Raw genomic sequence first — 21,890 nt, 5'->3', positions numbered from 1 at the left:
CTGTTTTGATAGTGTAGTTTGTTAGTGGATAACAATGGTCTTATTTGATTAGCAGTTTCAAATTCATTTATTTGAACATGTTAATGTTTAATATATTTGAATGTTCTTTCAGTGGTATATCTTTTCGAAACAACTTCTCTTGCATTCCAAACATAGTAAGTGCAAAGTTTCTTTTGAAGTAATATTTTAAAATACATCTAATGGAAATAAAAATTACATTTTCAGGTTTTGGTTGTATGGATTTCAAAGTCACTAGCAACAATGGACATATTTTCTTTTCCCATGTGGGATTTCAGATACCTAATAACTTACCTGATTTTTTGGGTGATGCTTTGCATCATTTATTTAGCATTTTAAATAATATATTTTACTATATGCATATTTCATAATTATTTGTATAAAAGATAAATTTCTTGTGTTGTATGTGTATGTAGCATACAAGATTATCCATCATGCTGATAGCTCTTTTTAAACCTTGTTGTTGTGTTTAGCTGCCTGGAGGTAGCACTTGAATGAAGCAGTACATTCTTAGTGCTGGATGTGCATATTACACTTGGAGGAGTTGGATTAAGCACGGGCACACAATTATTTTTTCAACTAATTGGTCAGACTCTTAAATTATAGCAGGCTGTTGTGTTGTGAGATGTCAAGTGCATAGCACTGAATGAAGATTTGTGGGTTTTCCAAGGGTTTGGCTTGGCTGGATTGCTGCATCTGTCTTTAACCCTGGCACTGCCAGGCTAACTTCTGCATCTCACCACTGCAGGTGTGCCTTGTCCTTTTTGTGTGATTTCTCCCAAGGCTCTATTTTACAAGAACTCAGCGCAGATTGATACCTGGCAGTGATTTTACAAATGCCAGGGAAATGGGTGGTAATCTGCATATACTGGGGGCACTGCTGTTTGTTCACAAATAAGAGTCACTGTGCTGAATCAGACCGGAGTCCCTCTAGCTCAGTGCTCTGCTCAGCCAGCTAAGCCTCCTAGTGCCCTTCCTGAAGCAGGGGCACACAGACCTGAGTTTGTACTCCTAGCATCACTATCAGGATGATAATCTCTGTCTTCTGAGAGGAAGTCTTACAGATTTCTTCCTTCTACTGAGAGCATCTGAGATCTTGGACCGCTCATCTCTGTGTAGTGAATGGATGTCTGTTACAGAGCTGCAAAAGTGGGACTTCACACAGCATGCATTATAACACAGTTCTATTTCTGGAGCTGTGCCTCAAAACATGTCTTTTCTGGATGTTCACCATGCAGCCAACTGGAGCCCTCTCTGAACTATCCAGAAGCTTTTGTGCAATTCTTAAAACAGATGGAGTTTTGGTAGGGCAGTGTTGCTGGTGTTTGTCTGGTGCAGTCAGTAATCTGGCGCCTTCCTGCACTGATCTGCTGCCAGAACATAAAGGTGACCTGTGCATCTCAGTTCTTTCTAAGTGACATTTCAACCTTGGCTCTGGTACTGAGCACTTCTTGGTTTCTCTCTTACCACATGTAATTCTCAGGTGAATTCTGGTGACCTTCCAGCATGCATCTTCCCAGTATGCAATATTTTAGAAAAAGGTAAACTTCCTGTAAAATAGCTGATTGGTGAAAATATTTTTTTTAAAAGAGATCAGCTACTAAGAATGAAAATTAAATGTTGAACTTTAAAAGAACCTATAAGTACAATTGTTAAAGAGAATTTCTTTTCATATGATGGAATCATTATTTCTTTATGTACATGACACAAATTCTTCCTTTTAGAGGTAAAGTATAGCATACCTTCATATTTTTTTTTGCATTTTATCCATCCTGTTCTACTAGTTCATAGGACTAATACTGAAAATTCTTTTTGCTAATGTCTAAATTCTTCTGTGTTTTAAGATTGTGGTGTTTTGTGCAATGTACTCTATTACTTTGCTTTATTTGAAATTAAATATTAATGCCTCTGGGATTCGTGAATTGTTTTAATTTAAACTGGATTTCTTCAGTTTTCTGCTAAATATGAAAAATAGCTGAATTAATTTCTTTTTTGTTGAAGGAGGTTTTATGAAGATGGAGCAATTGTTCTTGGTGAAGAAGCAAATATGCTTGCTGGTATGCTGTTGGGACTCAATGCAATTGATTTCAGGTACTGTATTTGCGTGCTTCACAACAAAATGCTCAGGAAAAGTACTTACAAATCAATGTATTATGGAAAACATTCTTAAAGTCCCATGATAGTTTGAGAGGCAAAACTTAGGTTGAGGCAAAGAAGAGGGCAAGAGAGATCTTGAATGGTTCTTCTAGATAAGAACCAAGTTATGCTTTTATGTAACTGCGTATTTATGGGGTAGTTTTTTCAGGTATCAAAATCCTAAAATGAAAGAAGTGTAATTGCAGAAGATATTTCAGACCTGTTAAATGAAGCTTATAAACGTGACATCTTTTTAAGTTATTTTTAAGCTGTAAGGAAAATTGTGTGATTAAGTACTTGGTTATGTCCTGGTACTCAAGGATAGCACTGTAATTGCACATGTGGAAGGTAATCTTTAACTTTATCACTTCTAAATTTGAAAAATGTAACCTACAAATGACCATTTAATATCAATTGGTGTTAAAATTACCTGCAGCTGAACTGCTTACATTAATTGACCTTTGCAATTTCTAGCCAGGCTTTTGTGGGCTTTCCTATATGATTCATTCTGTGGTTTTGAGGTAACAAGGGTGCAAGCACACCCTAGATAATAAACAAACCAACATGGCATGGCTCTATATGTACATATATTAACAAAACCCATCAGCAATATATAAAGATTACAGTGCCTGTAAAAAGATAGAACCTGGCTGGTGCAATACCTTGTTAATATGTCTGGTTGGGCCAATTTAGCCTCAGGCAGAGCCACTGGCAGAGATTTTTATAATCCAGGACGAGGAAAATGAGACTGACAATGCTGTTCTTCATTCTTCTGTCAGTTCACTGTTAGTATTTACCTTGCAGTAGCATTAATGCTTGTCACAAACCAATACAGGAGGCAAACTGCCAGAAAACAGAATGGATGCTTTGAGTGATTGACCATTGCCAAAAGGCCCTTCAGAGATTTACTGCTATTTATGTACCTCTGTGCCAGGCTTGCTGGACCCTTCTATGAGCCAGCTAAATTGTTGGAGAATGAAAAAACATCCCCAGTAAGAGAACTGGGTAGTTCTTTTTTGTTAGCCAGTTTGGTTCACAGAAGCCTCCTAATAGTGGAGAGATTATGGGAGAATAATGCTTAGAGAAGAAAAGGAACAAATAAGGAATGAGCAGTGTTTTCCCTTTCTGGTGGTAAAGAGGATTTAGTTCAGCTGTGGAACTGTAACTGGGTGGGGAAAGGAAAAAAAAAGGAAACAACCTTAAAATGCATGTCTTGATGGCTGCTAAACCATCATGGAGTCAAGTGCCAATACCAGTGTAAGGAGGGGAATGTCATGTTTGCATTTAAAAAAAAAAAATGGAAAAACTAGGGAGGGCGAGGTTGAAAACACAGGATAGCTTCTTTTTCCAGCATTGTGTCAGTAGACTGGCTTAACTACATCCTCAATGTATGTTCTGGAAGAACAGAAGTGTGCTGCAGGATGATGAGTGCTAGCCTTGTGTACAGCAAAATTCAAATCTTACCAGATTTTATTAGTTTAAGCTTTACATAATCTGAAATTAAACTGTTTCTGTATTAGCCCTGTACATGGAAGGACTACAGCTACACACAAATAAGCATTGCAGGATTAGGTCTGCATTATGTAAATCCTCTCATAAATAATCATCAATTGACTGTGTGTGTCTCTCAAAAGCCTCAGTGGTACATACTAGGGTATGAGAGCTCAGTTGTATGAGTACTTGTTCTTTCTTTGTCCTCTGATTTCTAATATAGAGGAACCTGTTAATGGTATTCAGGCTGCTGATTGGCTCCTGAAGACATTTACATTTTGTCAATGCAGCTTTTAAGAGTCTACGAATTTTCTGTGCAAAACAGGAGCTTAGTACTACAGGAGTGTTTTTATTGTGCCACATATCACAAAATGTTTCAGGATGGGAGGGACCACAGTCTGATCCAACCTCTCTGCTCAGGCAGGGTTATCCTAGAGCACATGGCACAGGATTGTGTCCAGATGGTTCTTGAATATCTCTAGAGAGGGACTCCACAACCTCTCTGGACAATCTGTTCCAGTGTGTGGTCAGCTGCACAGTTAAAAAGTTCTTCCTCATATTTAGGTGTAATTTTCTGTGGATCAGTTTCTGCCCTTTGACTCTTGTCCTATTGCTTGGAAGCACTGAGCAGAGCTTTTTTAGTATTGTGATTTGAATGGCTGAGAAGCTGTATCCATTCTTTGCATGTTATATATGAGATGTTTTTCAGTTCAGTATCTCTTATAAATGTTAACTAACTTATCTATGTGGAACTGTAAATATGAGTTTGGGCTGGAGATGAGCGAGCTTGCCTGAGAACATTATTATTTTTTTTCTCCCCTCACAGCAATATGGAATTAGGTAATTGTGCTTTTGGAGGGCTGCTTCTTCACTTTCTTGTTTTTCTTTATATTTTTGGGGGAAAAACCCACAATCCTTTAGATGTACTTCCCAAATAGCATTTAAATTACTGCATTGTCAAAAATGGCACTTTGGAATTCAGTTAGCAATAGCTGTGACTTACTAGAATCTGTAACAGAGATAGGAGGAATGAGGAATATGAGCCTTGTGGAAGCAGGATCATTTTGTCACTTCTGTGCTAATTTAAACAGAGTTGAAATGCAATAATGTATTTCCAGTAAAAAAAAATAAAGTGTAAATGAAAGCTTTATAAAGCTACAGCCATTAAAGAACATTTTCCAAAAGTTAGGTTCATTTATGTTCTTCAGCTTCGTGCACCTCAGCACCTGTAAGTGTCTGAAAGGAGAAAGACCCTGAAATATTTTTGAGAAAATTACTTTTTACTTAGTAGAATGGTTATATAAGCACTCTGCAAATCCTTATATGATGTTAAATGTGGAAAGTTCCAGGCTTGTCCATAATTCTTCTGTTTCTACTGCTTCAGTTAGCTTTCAGGTTATTCTCTTGCCATCTCCCTGTATTATTAAGAATAAAAGTGAATGTTTAAAAATTAGGGTTTATAGCACCAAAAAATTACAAAAAATGAAGTTTCAGGTTGGTAATATTCACCTGTCACTGTAATTTAGTTTTCTTATAATAAACTTATTGTTTTTGCTCCATTTTATCAGTTTTTGTCTGAAGGGTGAGGGATTGGATGGAAGCTATCCAGCTGTCATAGATTATACACCGTACTTGAAGTTCACCCAAAGGTACTTCTTGGCTTTACTCTGCTTTTTAAAATTTTATTTCACTGGCAAGATTTTACTTTTTATTTGGCCTCTTATTTTTTGTTTCATATGCAAAATGATATTTATCTCTCAGTATAAACCTGTACACTCAGCTACCTCACTCTTAGAGACTGTTGGAATTGTTACATGATTCATGAAATGTGAGTCATGCTAATTGTGTTTCCTTGATTCAGAGTAACAGTTCAGTGGAAAATGAGTGCTGCATCTCCTTTGAAGATCACCAGACCAAGCTGTCTTTTCTCTTAGGCCTTTTCTGTGTAGCCATAAAACTAAATAGATATTTTGTAAATAAAAATAATATGCATCCTGATAAATGTAAGATATGACATAGTCAATATAAGCCATTAGCACATCACAGAAAGTCGTGACCAGGCTACGTAAACTGACTTTTTAGCTGCATTTTGGTCCTCTGATCAGCCTTATGATTAATAATAAAAAGAATTCTTACTCTCTAATAAATCAAGTAGCAATTTGACATCACCAAAAAGCATGGAAATTAATGATATGTTTTCTGTTATTAGGCTTACCGAAAGGAGAGAAGCAGTTAGGAATAGTCTTGAAGATGTACAACTGAACATGAAACATCCTAGTAACTCTCTTGAAGTTCTTACTAGTTTACCTGTTAGTGAGGGATTTATATGCATTGATGACATTCCCTCTGTCTTCTCTAGACTAAAATAAGTTCTTGTCTTTGAGACAGATGTCTGCATTCTCTAGGATGCATCGATTCTGGAAGATATGAAGATATTTTAACAATGAGTCTACTTACTATGTAGGGAGATTTATTCTGTGATGTAACAGGCACAGGATCTTTGCTATAAACATGAATATACATTCTGATTTAAGTTTATCTTGTTTTAATGTAATGACAACACTTTTTTGGGTTTCTGCTGTTTTGTTTTTTTTTTTAAGAAACAAAATCTATATTGTAATGCACTTACCCCTTGTACTAAGGAAAGTAGCCCACATATAGTTGCCTAACTTGGCAAAGATCACAAGCAAATTTTTGTCCATTTTCAGGTGGCTATAGAAACAAAAGCTTGAAATACAAGTTGTGTTTAGTAATCCGTCATATTCCAAGGTTTCAATTTTTTTATTTGCAGAGCTTTTTAAGAAATACAGTGTTTCAATTTCAACCAGAATCTGAAAGAATTTGCACTTTTATAAACACAGCTTTTGACTTGGCTAATAAATATGATTCTTCAGTTCTGACAGCATCAGCAGTGATGAAGAAGAGCTCAGAACGCTGGGCAGTAGTGGCAGTGAAGGCAGTACTCCAGAGAACATTGGTCCTCCTTTCATCACAGATGAAAACAGTTGGTACAACAAATGCAAAAGGGTAGAACAGAAGTACCGGCTTGCACTGGAACAGAAGGTAAAAGATTCGTTTTGTGTGGGGGCTATGGAACCAAAGCTCATCACCAGCCAACTGGTGACATATCCATCTAAGTAAAGGCAGGAAAATACATTATTAGATGCTGTTTAGCTTCATGTAAGCGGTCCTAAATTTTATGATCCTTAGAGTATCCAAGCATCTTTGCTCCCTGATTTGAGGGTAAAGAGGCTTGATGAGTTGGGGAAGAGAATAGCAATAATTCAGAGATCAGATTTCACAACCTAATGTTGAAGCTTTGGCTTCTTTATCCAGTCTTGGAGTTACAGACACTGCATCTCTAATGTTGTTAGATTGTGAGCTTGAAGTTCACATGGATTTTCTCTTCCTTAGAAGTCAAAGATTTTTATTGTAGGTAGGCTGACAGTTGAAGGCTTTTATGATGATAGTGATGTTAAACTTTAACACTTAGTTTTAAACTAAACAAAAAAGGATCAGCAAAGTAATCCATTTAGATTAAATGTAAAACTGTCTTCTCCGTGATACTGGGATGGGTTTTTAGAAAATAGGTAGTTTTACAACTTGATTGAAGCTGTATGGGGAAGGAAAACATGAAAGGATATGTTTGTGTTGGATTTTAATTTAGGTGGCATGTTGAATGTAACTACAGAAGCCAAAGGTGAGTTTTCCATCTATCACCCAACATACCTTAAGTTAAAGGTGAAGTGAAATACATGTCCAAACCTTTTAGTAATTTAGCATTTTCAAAGCAAAGTACTTGTCAGTTTTTCATAACAACATTATTACATCCACAGTAATTACAAAGCATATTAGCTAGTAGAGAGAGAAGAGGGCAGACTCTCCATACACACCAAAGAAGTAGTGCACAAATAAAGAAAGGAGGGGTTAGGAAAAATTACAGGAAAGAAATTAAATACACCTGATTAAATTTTTAAAAATCACTTCTAGTAGAATTTTTATTGTTCTGTTTTCCTAGTGTAAGAATTTGATTTTTGTGAAACTCTGAATGGAGTCAACCATGTGAAGGGCTGGAACCATACAAGGGTGCTTGGAGGTGTAATTATTTCCCTGAATATGAAATAGGTAGAATCAAAATTGGTTTATTTTAATGCACTTGAAAGAGCATAGATTGAGTTTTTCTAAGTAACAGTGAAAGAGTCAGATTTCCTATGGGATAATAGATATTTAATATTTATTTATATTATTTTTTAAATTATGCATACAATTATTGCTTTTGTGTTTTGGGTCTCTTAGACTTCATTTTTGAAATGTGACCTGAACTGTTGCATCCAGGTTTCTGGTCCAATCTTCTTAGCTGGTATAGTATCACTTTCCATATGGAAAGAACTTGTATTCTTCTCTAGTAACAGAGGGCATTTTCCCTGCTTATATAAAGCAAAGCATGCTGTTCAAAAGGAATCTCTTCAAATACATAAATGAAAACCTTTCTCTTGAACCTCCAGAAGGAAGTCCCATCCTTGCCAGACAAAACATAGGATTGATTTGAGTGTACACTTTTCCCCACCATGAGAAGAGTCTTTTCTGTCTGGAGAAGCATTGAAGAGAACAAAATACATGGATGCTTATTTTTCTTGATATATCCAGGTGGCTCATTTCCAAAGATACTCCACCAAAGTTGTGACATACATGTGTAGAAACATCTAACCCACATCTACAGTCAGAATCTCTAGGAACCTTTGTCTGCATAAGCACAAAGATTGTCAATGGCTGTAACAGCAAATGGTGATTTGGTTTATTCATGAGTCCAAGATCTAGAACCGTTCCTATTCCATGGGAGTTATTTCTGGTAACATTCTCTTAATGAATTGCTAACTTCTATAGGTAACTAATATAGGGTGGATTTAATTCAGTTGTAGGATAAATCTTTGGAAATTTTGGTGCATTTAAACAATTTTCAAAATGGTAGCTACTCTGACAGCTGTTGACACTTTCCTAGTTGTCCTCCTTTGGAATGCCTACTTGCAATTGCAGCAGCCAAATTACTTACTTTTCCTACAGTCAGAAAATTTTCTGTTCTCTGATTTTCATTTGGGATGTGCCTGCCAAGTTTTTATATGATTCACTTCAACTATACTGCATCTGTTCTATTACAGCTTGAACAAATGACCATTAAGTTGGGCTATGTTATAGAGCTCCTTTCCCAAGTGTTTCTCTCCAAAGACCGAGTTGCACTCAGTGCAGTAGGTACCAGTTATTTAGAGACTTTTTATTTGAACAAAAGGACTTTCTGACATTCTCTGTGTTGGAAAACTGGGTGTTTGTGACAAGAAGACCAAGTTGAAAATAATGTCTTTTGTACTTGATACAGTTAGGTCTGGTGGATCCTTCTTTTGCTCTTTGTCATTCATTTTGCCCAGTGATAAATTCCTTTTGTGCTCCCAAGTGTATGCTGCCGCCATTAATAGCACCAGGTCACAATGTGACAAGCAATTGGATTGCAGCTAAGATAAAAGTCTCTCTTCTGAGCCATTTGAGTGGTAGGATAGGGTCAGGTGTTACTTTAGCAAACCAAATCCTAGCATTGCTTTGTTGGATCAGCTACACTCTGCTGGCTTAGACCAAGAATCCTTGGTTATGCTCCTGTCCCATCTTGTGTATTTGACCAAAGCAGATGTGGAGGGAAGAATAAACACAAAGCACATGATTATGGCCCACTTTTCTTCTAATGCACTCTCAGCCAATGTATGTCAGCTGAGGGGCTGCCTGAAGCTAAAAGGTTTGTCTGTCTAGTAACCTGAGATAGATGGCTCTGCCAAACACTTGTCAAATATCCCCTCGGTTCCATGTAAAATTTCACCATCCAAACTTTTTTTTTTTGGCAAAGCATTCTGTTAATCTACCATCTGTTGTGTAAAAAACTACCTCCTATTCTGACTTCTGAAATCTGGTTCCTAAGAGCTTGTTTTCATGGTGCCTAGCTCTTGCTTTTTAAAAGGTTAGGAACTGTCTCTTCCTTTCTGGCCTGCCCAGGCCACTCTGGAAATACAACTTTGTCTTTTCCAAGTTGTCTTCTGTCCAGATCAATGAGTCATACTTTACCCATTTGTTATTTATGTGGAAGTTGTCCTTTCCCTGTTCTGGAATGGTTTAAGCTGTTCACTTTTGAATAGTAAACTCCTGAATTATTTGTGTACTGTTTATACTGGAAGTTTATATGCTTGTACTGGTGGGATGTGCATCTCCATGTCATTATAGATAGAGGTATTTACTGTACATAGGATTATGTTTCTGATACTGGTGCTTCCAGTCAAAAATGTTTCTGTAAAATGGTTTGATTTTTTTTTTTTAAATTTTTGTTTTGGGGTTTTTTATGTTTTTGAGAGGCAGGAAATTTGTTATGTTGTAATGCATAATTTAGTACTTTCAAAGTGCTAATTTAGAACTCCAAGGAATATCTTAGGAATCAAGATAACAGTAATATTGATGAGGCAGAACTATGCATACTGAAAAGCTTTCAAGATTCTTTGGAACTTGTACTGAGGCTAAAAAGTCCCTGTCAAATATAAATAAACCCAATGGATAGAACTATAGTTGACTATAGGATCACAGAATAGTTGTGGTCAGATGGCATATCTGGAGATTGTCTTGTCCATCTCCCCTGCTCAGAGAAAAAGTAGACTAGAGCAGGTTTCTCAAGGCCTTTTCCAGTCAGGCTGTGAATATCTTGGGGATATATATTCTCCAGCCTGTTTGGACAGGCTTGTTTAATGGGGACAAAAGGAAAGAGGAAAGAAAGTTTTCTTATATTTAAATAGTTTCCTGTATGGATGTATTTCTGATTGTGCCCATTGCCTCTTTTCACTGGCTGTCACAGAGAAGAGTCTGATTCCATCATGCCTACACCCTCCCATTAAACACTGATGCACACTGATATGATTCTTTTTCCTTACCTTCTTCTCTTCAGGCCTGAACTGAGCAATCCCAGCTCCTTTTGTCTCTTCTCATACCAGAGATGCTTCAAACCCTTAACTGTCTTTGTGGTGATGACTTACACTAGTAGCAAGCACTTTGTTACCAGCTAATGTGAACCTGTTTTCTTAACAGGAGTTGGGAACAGGCACACATTGTATGTCTCTGAAAACTACCTTGTTTTTAATACCTTTTTTAAAACATGGGCACATATAAAACAGTTGCACATTTTTCCACAGGTTTCAAGGAATGTGCACAATTTTATGTAGTGTAGACTTACTGTATTTTGTTTTAATTGACAATTTCTAAGAGGTTACTGACCTCTGACATGCTGGAACCTTCTTTGTAATTTTAATGTGTGATTTAAAAGTTCAAAGAAACTTTAAAATAACATTGGATTCTTTATTCATAGTAATTCTGGATCCCTTTCATCAACTATAAAGATCCATGTAGATATATTCTACTCTTACCCTTGTGTATTATCTAACATCCTGCACCTGTTCTGTTGCAGAATTCTGATCTTTTTCTTGTACTTGTGACAGTTGTTTTTGAAAGATGAATTAGTGTTTCATGCTGGTGGCTTTCCTGTCCTGTTTTTTCATCCATTTTTCTACTCCTCTGCAATAAATATATGATTTTCATTTACCTATTAGGAAATCTCAGACTAATCTAAAGTCAGTTTACTAGTCTGTTTAAAAATAAACAATTAAAAAAACCTACAACAAACCCAAAATAAAATTGTATACATCATGAACCAACAAATATAAACGTGTGTAATCAAAAGTGGTTTTGATAGTGTGTTATTCAAAGTTTTCTAATAACTTACATTTTCAGGGTTATCTTGAAGAATTGGTACGACTCAGAGAAAACCAGCTGTCTGAATCTGTCTCACAGAACAAACTGCTGTTACAAAGAATTGAAGATATGGATCTAGCCCATAAAATGGAGAAGGAGCAGCTGGAATATATCATTGTGGAACTGCAAGACCAGTTGTAAGTTAGCATAATGGAGAAGCATTGCTACAGCAGCATTACTTTAATTATTTAAGTTATATAACTATACAATATGTAGAGTTTCTAATATCCTGTGGAAATGAGTCAACTTCCTAAAGAAATTGATGTATTTTAGCTTTTTTTTTTTTTTTTAAATTCTGACAAGTCTTAGATTTGGGAATGGTTCCCTGGAAACTGTAGTAGTGTAAAACAGAATAATTCTGAGATTAAATATTTAAATTTTTTAAAGTCTGAAATAGCTTACAGTAACTTGCTTAAATTTTTTACACATTTTTATGAAATGTTCTTTATATTTTATTACTTCCAGTTTTAAGGCTACCCCTAAAAGTATTGAAGTCACCTACCTTTTGAAGACCATTTTTTAGAAGTTAGGCAAGAGGGGTAAAAAAATATTTATTTTCTTTAGCTAGATTTTAATTTATTTGTGATGGCTCAGACACAGTAGAAGTTTATCTTAGTAGTAGTCCTAAAACTATTAGTCCTAAAACTGGCAAAACAGTTCATTGTCTCCCTTTCTTCAATGCAAGCAAAATGCTAAAACAGTAAAAGGCTTCTTTTTTATTTATAGCCTATGTGATTTCTAGCATGACAAATATTCAAGTATCTTATGATCATTATACAGTTTATCCTCTCAGCCCTGTGTGTGGGGTGGGGAGGTGCTCTCCTTTTGCAGAGACATTGCCACGTTGGATGGGTCTCTGAGCAGCCTGGTGCAGTGGAAGGTGTCCCTGCCCATGGCAGGGCGTTGGAGCAAGAGGACCTGTAAGGTCCCTCCCAACCCAAGCCATTCTGTAATTCTGTGTTTGAAGACCCAGGTTGCCATAAAGCTGCCATTCAACTGCAGCAGTTGAATGTTCTGTTTATAACAAATGTAAAACAAGTTATTTTGCCTTAAATCTGGATTAATTTGGTAATGTCTGAGTCTTGGAGTAACATAGCAGCCATCTGAGATCTTTGAAAGAATCCATGATAAAGAGAATATATGAAGACACCATCCAAAAGGGTCTTTTATATGAAGTAAAGTATTTCAAGCTTGTAAGCAAAGCTTTGGGGTTTTTTTCTGCTGCTCTCTCTCTCATGATAGATTATTTTATTGCCAGTGCTTGAAATGGATTTTATGAAAATGTTCAGGAATATGGAATTGGTATTTTATTTAGGCCAAATGCAGAGTTGAGTAAGAAAAAAAAATGTTTCTCAAAGTTTCTTTTTTTTTTCCAAGTTTCTTTTTTTTTTCCCTCTGATTGACTGTAAGGTTTTGAGACATACCTGTTCTTGAACTCTTCTCTGAACTTGCTGATATGCCTAATGATTCATGTTATACTGCTTTGGCATCTCTAGTTATTTGGGGGAAGGTGTAAACTTATTTAAACCTACACTGGTTCTGGATATTTTGAATGTTCATACCTGCTGTTAAGTTTCAGCTGAGATGTATGCAGTCAGACTGTTCTGAAGATCTTGGCCTTTCAGGTTTGATTTTGTTTGATGGCTTTATTGTGTAAAGGCTCAAATTATGGAATAACCTCTGTTGTATCTTGACAATGTTCTTGTATATCTGTTTGTGAGACACTGCAGTCAGGAGTCTGAACTACTCTAGATATTTGGGGTATATTTTACATTTTTATTGCTGTGAGTGTAGTGTTCCTGTCAGGTGAGGGAAGGGAAGAAATATTCCTAGCAGGTTTCTAATGGTCAACATCAGTTATGATCAACTTATTTTAATCATATTTGGTATTTTGGGGGGTTTTTTGTTCCAACCAAAGGTGATCTGGCAGCAGAATGTGTTTTATCAGTAATATGTCTGTAATGAGGCATGAGTTTTGACCAATTGCTTTTTATGGTCGAGCCATTTAGAATGATGTTAAAGTAATACCAAAACTTAGTGTTTTGCTCCCCTACCATTACTGGCATTTTGAAGCAGTGAATGTATGCTGTAATCTGAGTTCTTCATCAGCAGATAAGAGCAAGTCTGGGACTGTAATTCTGCCCAAGGCATACTGCATTGCTGTTTGTAAAACACTTTGAGATCTGGTTTAGGATTGTTTGCTGTGTAATTGAAACTATTATAAATAAACATTCTGTACTTCCTTTTTGATGATGCTCTTCTATTCTACTGGCTGCTGTTCTTAAGGTAGCAAGGTCTATGACTTCAAACTTTTGTTGAGTAAGGTTTTCTTGAGGTTTCCAAAATTGTATTTCACAGGCATGAAAAGCAAAATGTTTTATGCATCTTGTCAGTGGACTTGACAGAATCTGAGTCTATAACTATTTCTGCCTTCCCCCACCAAAAAAAAACCCCAAAAAAACAAGTAAGGGTAAGAATACAGGTCTGACTTTGTTTGACTTTGTTGACAGTATAGGCTGTTGTTGTTGCTGACTTGGAAACCAGTTAACCCAGGATCAACAGATCAACAAGGCCTTCAGGTTAAACATTAGATTTCCTACAGAGAAGCTTTTCTGTATGCACGTTCATTAAGGGGGCTTGGTGCAAAGTAGGAAATAAATATGGGGATAGGACATCAGAAAAATTTGGAAGGAATTTTTCTTTTACAGCTGCTGTGCTTCATGTTCATACAATTTTCAGTATTCTTAATTTTGTCTCACACACTTGAATATTCAAACTACAATGAGCAACATAGTTTCCAATTTCATTAAAAAATCTCATCCATTTTATAGATCTCATGAATACCACTATCTGGAAAATGGCGAAGCTGAAAATTTATCAATTAGTTATTCACAAAATAGTAACTTTTTTTTGTGTCTCTCAGCTTAATTGCATTCCTTAGCAATATGCCCACCCATCCAGGAATTGGACCACTTTGGCAAGTGTCTGATGGCAAATCGAGCTGGAAAAGTGATCTGCAGTAGACAACCTGATTATCAGTTCAGCACACTTAACCTTATACACAGCTCATCAGGAAGGAGGTTCAGACTGGGCATTGGAAAACATCTCTTTACCCAGAGGGAGGTCAAGTACTGCAGTAGGCTCCTGGAGAGGTGGTTGAGGCCCCCAGTCCATCAGTGTTCAGAGGCATTTCAGTTGTGTGAATTGTAATAATGATGAGCCACTCAAGGCCTTTGTTTGTTTCTCCAGATGTCATCACTGTCATGTGTTTTTTTCCTAGGACTTGAATTGAACACTACAGAACAGTGCTTTTGGCTCCACCCTTCTCTAAGAATAGTGTATTTTTACAGTGAGGGTGAGGCAGTTCTAAAGGCCTTAAAGTACATAAAATTAACAGCTCTAAAGTGCTTGAAAATAACAGCTCACAGGAGGACAGCCAGGAGAAGCCTGTGATCCATGGCACGTCTAGATGAAGAAAATAGTTCAAATTCTGTAACATTCAAATTACAGATTTGTCATTTGATGGGATAGGGATCCCAAAACATCAAGGAACTGGGTCCTGGAGTATTCAAAAAGTGCAGAGGCAGACATTCCTGCCTCCTCCTCTGTGTTTCTGGAAAGAAATGTTGAATGTCTCTTGAAGCACAGAGAAATTTGATTGCACACCCCATCAGTAAAAAAAAAATCTAAGAACGCCCACAGTATAGGTATAATTATTTTAAAATTTATATAAATATACTATTATGCTAATATATTATTTGCATTCTTAAACATACAAAAATAGAAATTGAAGAGTATAAGATAAAGATGAAATAAACAATTTACATTGTTATGTAAATGTTACATTTAAAAAATTTTCTTAGCAGTACAAAAGGGTTTTTTCCAGTACCCCAAAGGATTATCTTCTGCATCCCACTTTGAGACCACTGCCTTGAAGGACTAGTTAGCTCAGTCAAAGATGTGGCTGGGCAAAATCTGGAACCATTGGCCCAATATCCTTGCATTAAAACTCTTTAGCTCAGTTTAAACAGGCTTTTTTTCCCTCTTAGGGCGATTCTTAGTCCTCCTTTTGACTAACACACTACCTGTGTTACGACAAACTCTGCTTTTGTTACTTTCAAGTTCAGATTCTGCATCTGAAATTGATATTCATATATGCTAAATATTGATGTATGATTACAAGAGAGATTCCATCAATTTCCTGATTGGCTCATTTCCTGCATATTGACTCACTGATGTTATAAAAATTGATCTCACTGATGTTTTAAAGTTGATCACTTTAACATAGAACATCTTTTTAAACAAAGTGAAATGAGAAAGGAAAGCACTGGATGCAAAGCAGAAAACCACTCAAAATGGCTTTAGAATGTTTTTCTTCTGCTTTGACTTTTCCTAAAATGAAAACAATGGTTTGTGTAATGTCTACCACCACAGGTTTCCTCCTAAAGAATTTTTTCAGGTTTTCAGGTTGGCGTGCCTGGTGTAAGAAGTTATGGCCCCATTGTCCCCACTGGTGTAACTTTTTAATCAATTTATCACATTTATGGGAAATTTATTTTTTACATTCAGTGACTATGCTATATTTTATACCACTCTGTTTTTTATCTCCATCTACTGTTTCTTCCTTGATCCCCATCTGTTATGGTGTTCTGTGGAGGGAAGAAAAGTTAGGGGGGAAAAAAGTCAGTCTTCCATGTTTGGAATTCTCTTACTGTTTAAGGCATAGATAAGCATCAAATTAAATTGAAGGGACACTCACATCTTATACTGAATTAAGCTTGACTGTGGAATTAATTTTTTTTTAATGTGTTGTCATATCTTAAAGATAGGTTCAGTTTGTCTGGCTGTTCCTTCAGAATTAGCCTTTTCAAGGTCCAAACTATGCTATTCATTCTTAATGTCATAATATAGCTTAATATTTGATTATGTTAATAATACTTAATATTTTAATATCCAGCAATACTGCATTTTCTATCTGAATAATACAGCTGTATTTGTAAAGAGAGTAAATTTTGATGTGATTAACTCCAGGCAAAACTAGCTTCTCTATTTCAAACACACCATGACTAGCAGGTCTGTTATGGACTATGGAAGGCAAGATAAACTATATGCTCTGTTAGCAAAGATGCTTTCTTTGCAGTGAATGGTCATGCCCCATTTGGTTAAAATACTTGCTTATGAAAATGGTCTCTCTGCTTGTCCTCACTTTGTCAAGATGCTGTTTGTAAACACTCTGGAGTCTGCAGCTTGCTGCTGTGAGCAGGCAGGGCAGGGTCAGAGAGGAAGGCACAGGGCTGCAGAGGATGCAGGCTGTAGCTGGGCTGTCACTGACAGGGTGCAGAGGATGCAGGCTGTAGCTGGGCTGTCACTGACAGGGCTGTAGAGGATGCAGGCTGTAGCTAGGCTGTAAGGGATAAGGCTGCAGAGGATGCAGGCTGTAGCTGGGCTGTCAGGGACAAAGCAGAGAAAAGCTTCTCCAAGGAAACAGAAGCGGGAGGGTCTGAGCAAAGGCTTGGAAATTTAGCAGTGTTTTGTGTCTCCTTGTGAGTAAAGCTTTAATGTGGGTTGCCTGGCTTTGTAATCCTAGCTCAAAACCGAAATCATCTGGAGAAATAGGGAAGCTGGATCAATTTTTTTAGCCTTCTTGCCTTCATTTCAGATAGTCCCTCTTTTAAGACTTTTTTAAAAGAAACTGAATTCTTCAACTGCTTAAGTACAGTAAATCCAATTTGTTGCAGCTACTTTATTTCCTCACTGAAAGGAAGTTGAAGATTAAATTTTAATCTTTGATCTTGGTAAGTTTCTTTCCTGAAATGTGAAAACTGAGAATGCTAATCCTTTCCTTTTAAAGCTTTAATGGATCCTGCTATCAAACCATAATTCACATTAGCCATGCTTTTATTTGTAATGCTTCCTTCCTGTCTGTCCTCTGCTTCTCCCTCAAGTTTGAGCAGCAGTTTGAAATCCTTAGTATTGCAGTTTGCTTGATTTTCAAGTCTTTCTTTTTCAAGTTGTCTGTGTATAGGTTTTGGTGGGTTTTTTTTTTTGTTTTTTTTGGTTTTTTACATCATAGAAAAAATACTACATATTCTGAGAGATGATAAAACTTTTGTTTGGGCAGTGTTTTGAATTTTTTTTGGTGTAACTTCTTTTTCTTTTCAAGTTTGCTGCAATATCGTAATCCCATTCTGTTTTACAAGGGTGTGAGTTGACAGCAAGAAGGGAAGTTCTGTTTTTAGTGAGGTGGAAACCCAAGAAGACATGGGTGTTTCCTTTTTTATAAATATAACTAGGAAAAGTTCAGCTGGGCATAGGACATAAAGAGACTCCTGCAATTCAGAGAAAAACAGAGGGTAAGGTACAGAACTATGCACAATTAAACAATTTGCAGTCAAGCCTCCAACATGATTATTCTCTTCTTTGAATCCATGTGGGTTTATTGTGCAAGTGGAAGCCAAATGTTTCTGGGCTGATAGCAGCCTGAAGAAAAGGGCTTACTTTCAAGATGCAGTTGATAGGGAGGCATTTATTTTTAACCTCTCATATTTGAATATCTTATTCCAAACTATTAAAAAGGGGGGTTAAAAGGTTTATTTTAAAATAAACCTTAACATTCTAAAAAAGTTTAAAGCTTTTGAAACTATTGGTGTCTTCGAGGATGGGTTGGAATATTTACAGGAAAACGTTTTCTGACTCCAGAATGAAAAACAGTTTTGTAAGGAGTCTGCCTTCTGCTCCTTTTTGCCCTGCACTCCCCTTGGGGGGGTGAGAGACCCACAGGGACTTCTCTTTCCCCATTTTGCATACTTAATGACATTAGCATGGCAGTGTGTCCCCTTCTAGGAGTCTAATGTGTAATACTAAAATATGTTTTAATAGTGGCATCTTTTTTCTCTTCTCCCATAGCTTCACTTCTATGGATAAAGGTATAGCATAGAGGTACCAAGCAAGAAAAACTTTAAATAAGTTACTTAGACATTAGCACCTTATGCATTCCATTTGCTTCTGAGAGTCACAGGTTTTGTGCTTCATTTCTTAACCTTCATATTGATCCACTGTACATTTGCTTCTGTATTCCAAAAAACACTGAGGGGAAAAGCAAGTATTTCATATTGCTTATACATAAAGGAGAAAATTGAGCAGAATTTAAATTTTTCTAATATTTTTAATGCAAGTTACATGAAGTTCAATATCAAACTAAATGGGCTTTAAATGACAAATAGTGAAAAAATCATCATTTTTTTAAAGTGTGAAAGAACACTACCAGGTTAGAATGGGGAGGAGAGGCTAGTTCTGTATTTGCAGACATTACTTTATCATTAATATACTGAAGGAGTATCTCTGCAATTCATCAGACAAAACAAATTAATGTTCAGATTATCCTAACTTCAGATTTATTGGTTTAAATCAATCAGAACAGGAATTTAGTTTCATCCAGTGGGAAAAGATTAGCAAATTCCTTTTATACTTTCACAACAAAATTATAAGTTTCTCTAAAATACAAATAGTTTGTTCAAAAGAAAGGTGAGTTACAGATCAGTGTGCATACACATGATTGCAGAAATGTTGGAGGTTTTTTTAAACTATGGATGGTATTTGTAAATTTAGGTTACAACTTGTTTTTTCTAGTTTTAACTTTGTGTCTTGTGTTTCTTCAATATTTTGTTAGAATAAAGCACAGTCTAAATGAGCTTTCTGGAAAGGCTTTAAATAGCTACAGGGAAATGCCTGAAGTTATAACCAAGAAAGTTTCCTAACCCAGAAGCTTATATTAGTTGCTGTCCTGTTTTGGCTAGCAAGTGGTGGAGATACAGACAGGTGTTTTTCCTGTTGGCCCTTGAGATATTCTAATGCAACCACTTAACATTGTAATTTTTCATTGTGTTGTTATCCAAATTATAACTCAAATTATGTTGGCAAAGATTCTGTGTCTAGTGCTAATATCGGATTGTGGGGTTTTGCTTAGGGTTTTTTTTCACCTCTTTGCCCTTGGATCAGACTTTTGTCCTCCTCTTTTTTTATTCTGCAATTTCTAAGATTTTGAAGCTCTGCCTTACTGTTTGCATAGTTTGGCAGCTCTACAAATTCACATTCAACTGGCAAGAAGGACTCGTATTACTCAAGGCTTGCTGCTAATAATTTATTTTTTTATTTTTAATTTAAACCTTTGTATTCTGAAAGAGCTTATATATGCTAGTTTTGGCAAATACTTGCCTGTGTATGTAGAAGATCAATCTTCCAATTACCCTGTTGGATATCTCTCATGAAACTCTTGCTGTCTTAATGTGATAGTGGAATTTTAAAGAAAAAGTAGTCATTCAGTTCACTCAAAGTTACTTAACCATTTTGCAGTTGTTTCTCCTGTTTTTACTGAATTCAAAGGAATCAAGTTAAAATGATAAAAAAGTTACTGAGAATAACAGTTTTCATCATCTGTTAAGAAGTTCTTGGTTTTTTTTTTCCCCACAACCTTGTAGAAATGTTTTTTTAAAAGGAATTCAGCTATAAACAGATATGTTGTATTTACTTCACTGACAGAAGGGAAAAAGAATCCTTAAATGACAAACAGAGCTTGAGAGGATATTTACAGAAGGCAAATTAGACAATCTGTCAAAAAAGAAGCTTGTTTGCTAAGAGTCCTTCATTTCCCAGCAGAGATGGGAAGGCAGATGAAGAACTGAAATCTGCTTTTTACTCTTTCAGTAGTTTGTTTGAGATCAAGTTCATCATTCTTGTTTTCTGTCAAGACCTACTATCTGGGAAAGCTGGTTGTCTTGTGCCTGCTGTCCTCCTCCAGAGAATCAGGCCTGGTTATTTGTCCATGGACAATAGCACTTGCTATTTTAATGAGCATATGCAAAGTTAACATATTATGGTATGTTTTGATCCATTCTGGATGTCTGTGTTCAGAAACAAAGCCTCCACTGCAGTTAGACTGGAACTCAGGAGTCCAGCTGCTGGTATTTCTGACAGTGTAAACTTCCTCAAGTTATCCTAAGGTCAAGAAAATTGAAGCCTGTGTAAAATTGATACTAAATTTGTTAGAATATAGTTCAAGATATCTCTAAGAGACAATAAAGGAGCTTTAAAAAATGCTGAAGGTGCTTCAAGGGTATCTGTTCTGTGAACCAAGTAGGGCCATGGCTGTGGCACGTGAAGATCTCTTGGTCAGTCAGAATAAGAAAATGTGTTGCAGTAGGACATTCCTGCTTTTTTTTCACTGCAGCAACTGCCTTTAGAAAGTCTGCTGGCATTTAGCTGCTGTGGCAGCCAGTTTGGGGTATAGTGTGTCAGTGTACAGGGCTCAAATCTGAGAGATGCTATATTGCAGCATCAAAATCTGCTGGTAAGTAACTCGTTTTCATACCTGCTGATCTAATTTCTCAAAGTCCAATGACATACCAGTCCAGACAGCTCACTGCTGTGCTAGAGTACTGACAGCTTGGGAGTTCCCTTTTTATTTTGGAGTTGCTTTAACAGATTTAAGTTATATTCATGTATGCTATCAATTTGAGTTTGCTTTCCATATTCCCTGTCCTAAATAAAGGTTTTTAAAGCTTGTTCTTATGCAAATGTTTTTATTTTTTTTAAGCTTTTATTTTCACTTTTACTTTTCACTACTCAGGTAGTTCTTGAACTGGAACACTCATCTGATGTAATTCCCTTTCTTAGGGAATTAGTCTGTTTGGTTTATTTCCTGTCTTCATCTGCTGGTAGGAGGGCAAATTGCCAACTGGACTGGCATTTTCTGGATTTGGAGAAATTAAACTTGCAGGTAAGAAATTACTGGTTTTTCATAGGTGTAATTGGAAACAGAACTGACTTTTGTTTTGTTGAACAAAAAAAAACCCATGTAAATGGAACTTTTGGAATAGGCTTCCCATGAGTCTGCATTTGATCCAAGGGAAATTGGAAAGCTGGTATAGCTGAAATGACCCCAGAAATTCTATGTGGTTATGCAGGAAAGGCTTTTCTATATTAGCTTGGGCTAAACTTGGATTGAATTTTATTTACTTCTTTCTTTTTAAATTCCCAGAGGTAATATAGTTACAGTACAGTAAGTGACCAGCTATAATCACTTATATTATTTCTGTGCAAGCAGGAACCCAACATACAGGTTGTCTTTTGTCCCTCTGTCTCACTGTTAAGTCAGGTCACACTTTCAAGATGCAGAAGTCTTAGATGTGTTAATTCAAAGCAGTAATTTCCTAATCTCTTGAGAGGCAGCTGAGCTGCCAAAAGCAATGCTAGTGCAAAGAGAAGTGTTTCTGGGTTTATCTTAAGAATTAAATTTTAACAACATAAACAAATAAAACAACAGCAACAAAAAAGCTTAGTTAAAAAGAAAAAGTAAAATAGCTACTTTTGATGCTTCATTTACACAGTGGCCCCTAATGTGATTGTGCCAAAACTTAGAG

General features: G+C 36.3%; 1 protein-coding gene across 2 annotated transcripts in view; it reads left to right on the top strand.

Moving 5' to 3' along the window:
* The window catches only part of RUNDC3B (RUN domain containing 3B), a 52,401-nt gene that overhangs the window by 18,325 nt on the left and 12,186 nt on the right, over window positions 1-21,890 (top strand). For both annotated transcript variants that reach the window (XM_084213014.1, XM_084213013.1), the window contains exons 5-8: window positions 2,020-2,109; window positions 5,214-5,294; window positions 6,540-6,708; window positions 11,452-11,609. In XM_084213014.1, coding sequence (XP_084069140.1) covers window positions 2,020-2,109; window positions 5,214-5,294; window positions 6,540-6,708; window positions 11,452-11,609 — 498 coding nt within the window. The remainder of the gene's footprint in view (window positions 1-2,019; window positions 2,110-5,213; window positions 5,295-6,539; window positions 6,709-11,451; window positions 11,610-21,890) is intronic.

The sequence above is a fragment of the Fringilla coelebs genome, assembly GCF_963513975.1.
Source record: "Fringilla coelebs genome assembly, chromosome: 1".
NCBI lineage: Eukaryota > Metazoa > Chordata > Aves > Passeriformes > Fringillidae > Fringilla > Fringilla coelebs.
Note: the sequence above shows the minus strand (reverse complement) of the source record. Positions and strands in the feature narration are given on the sequence as shown.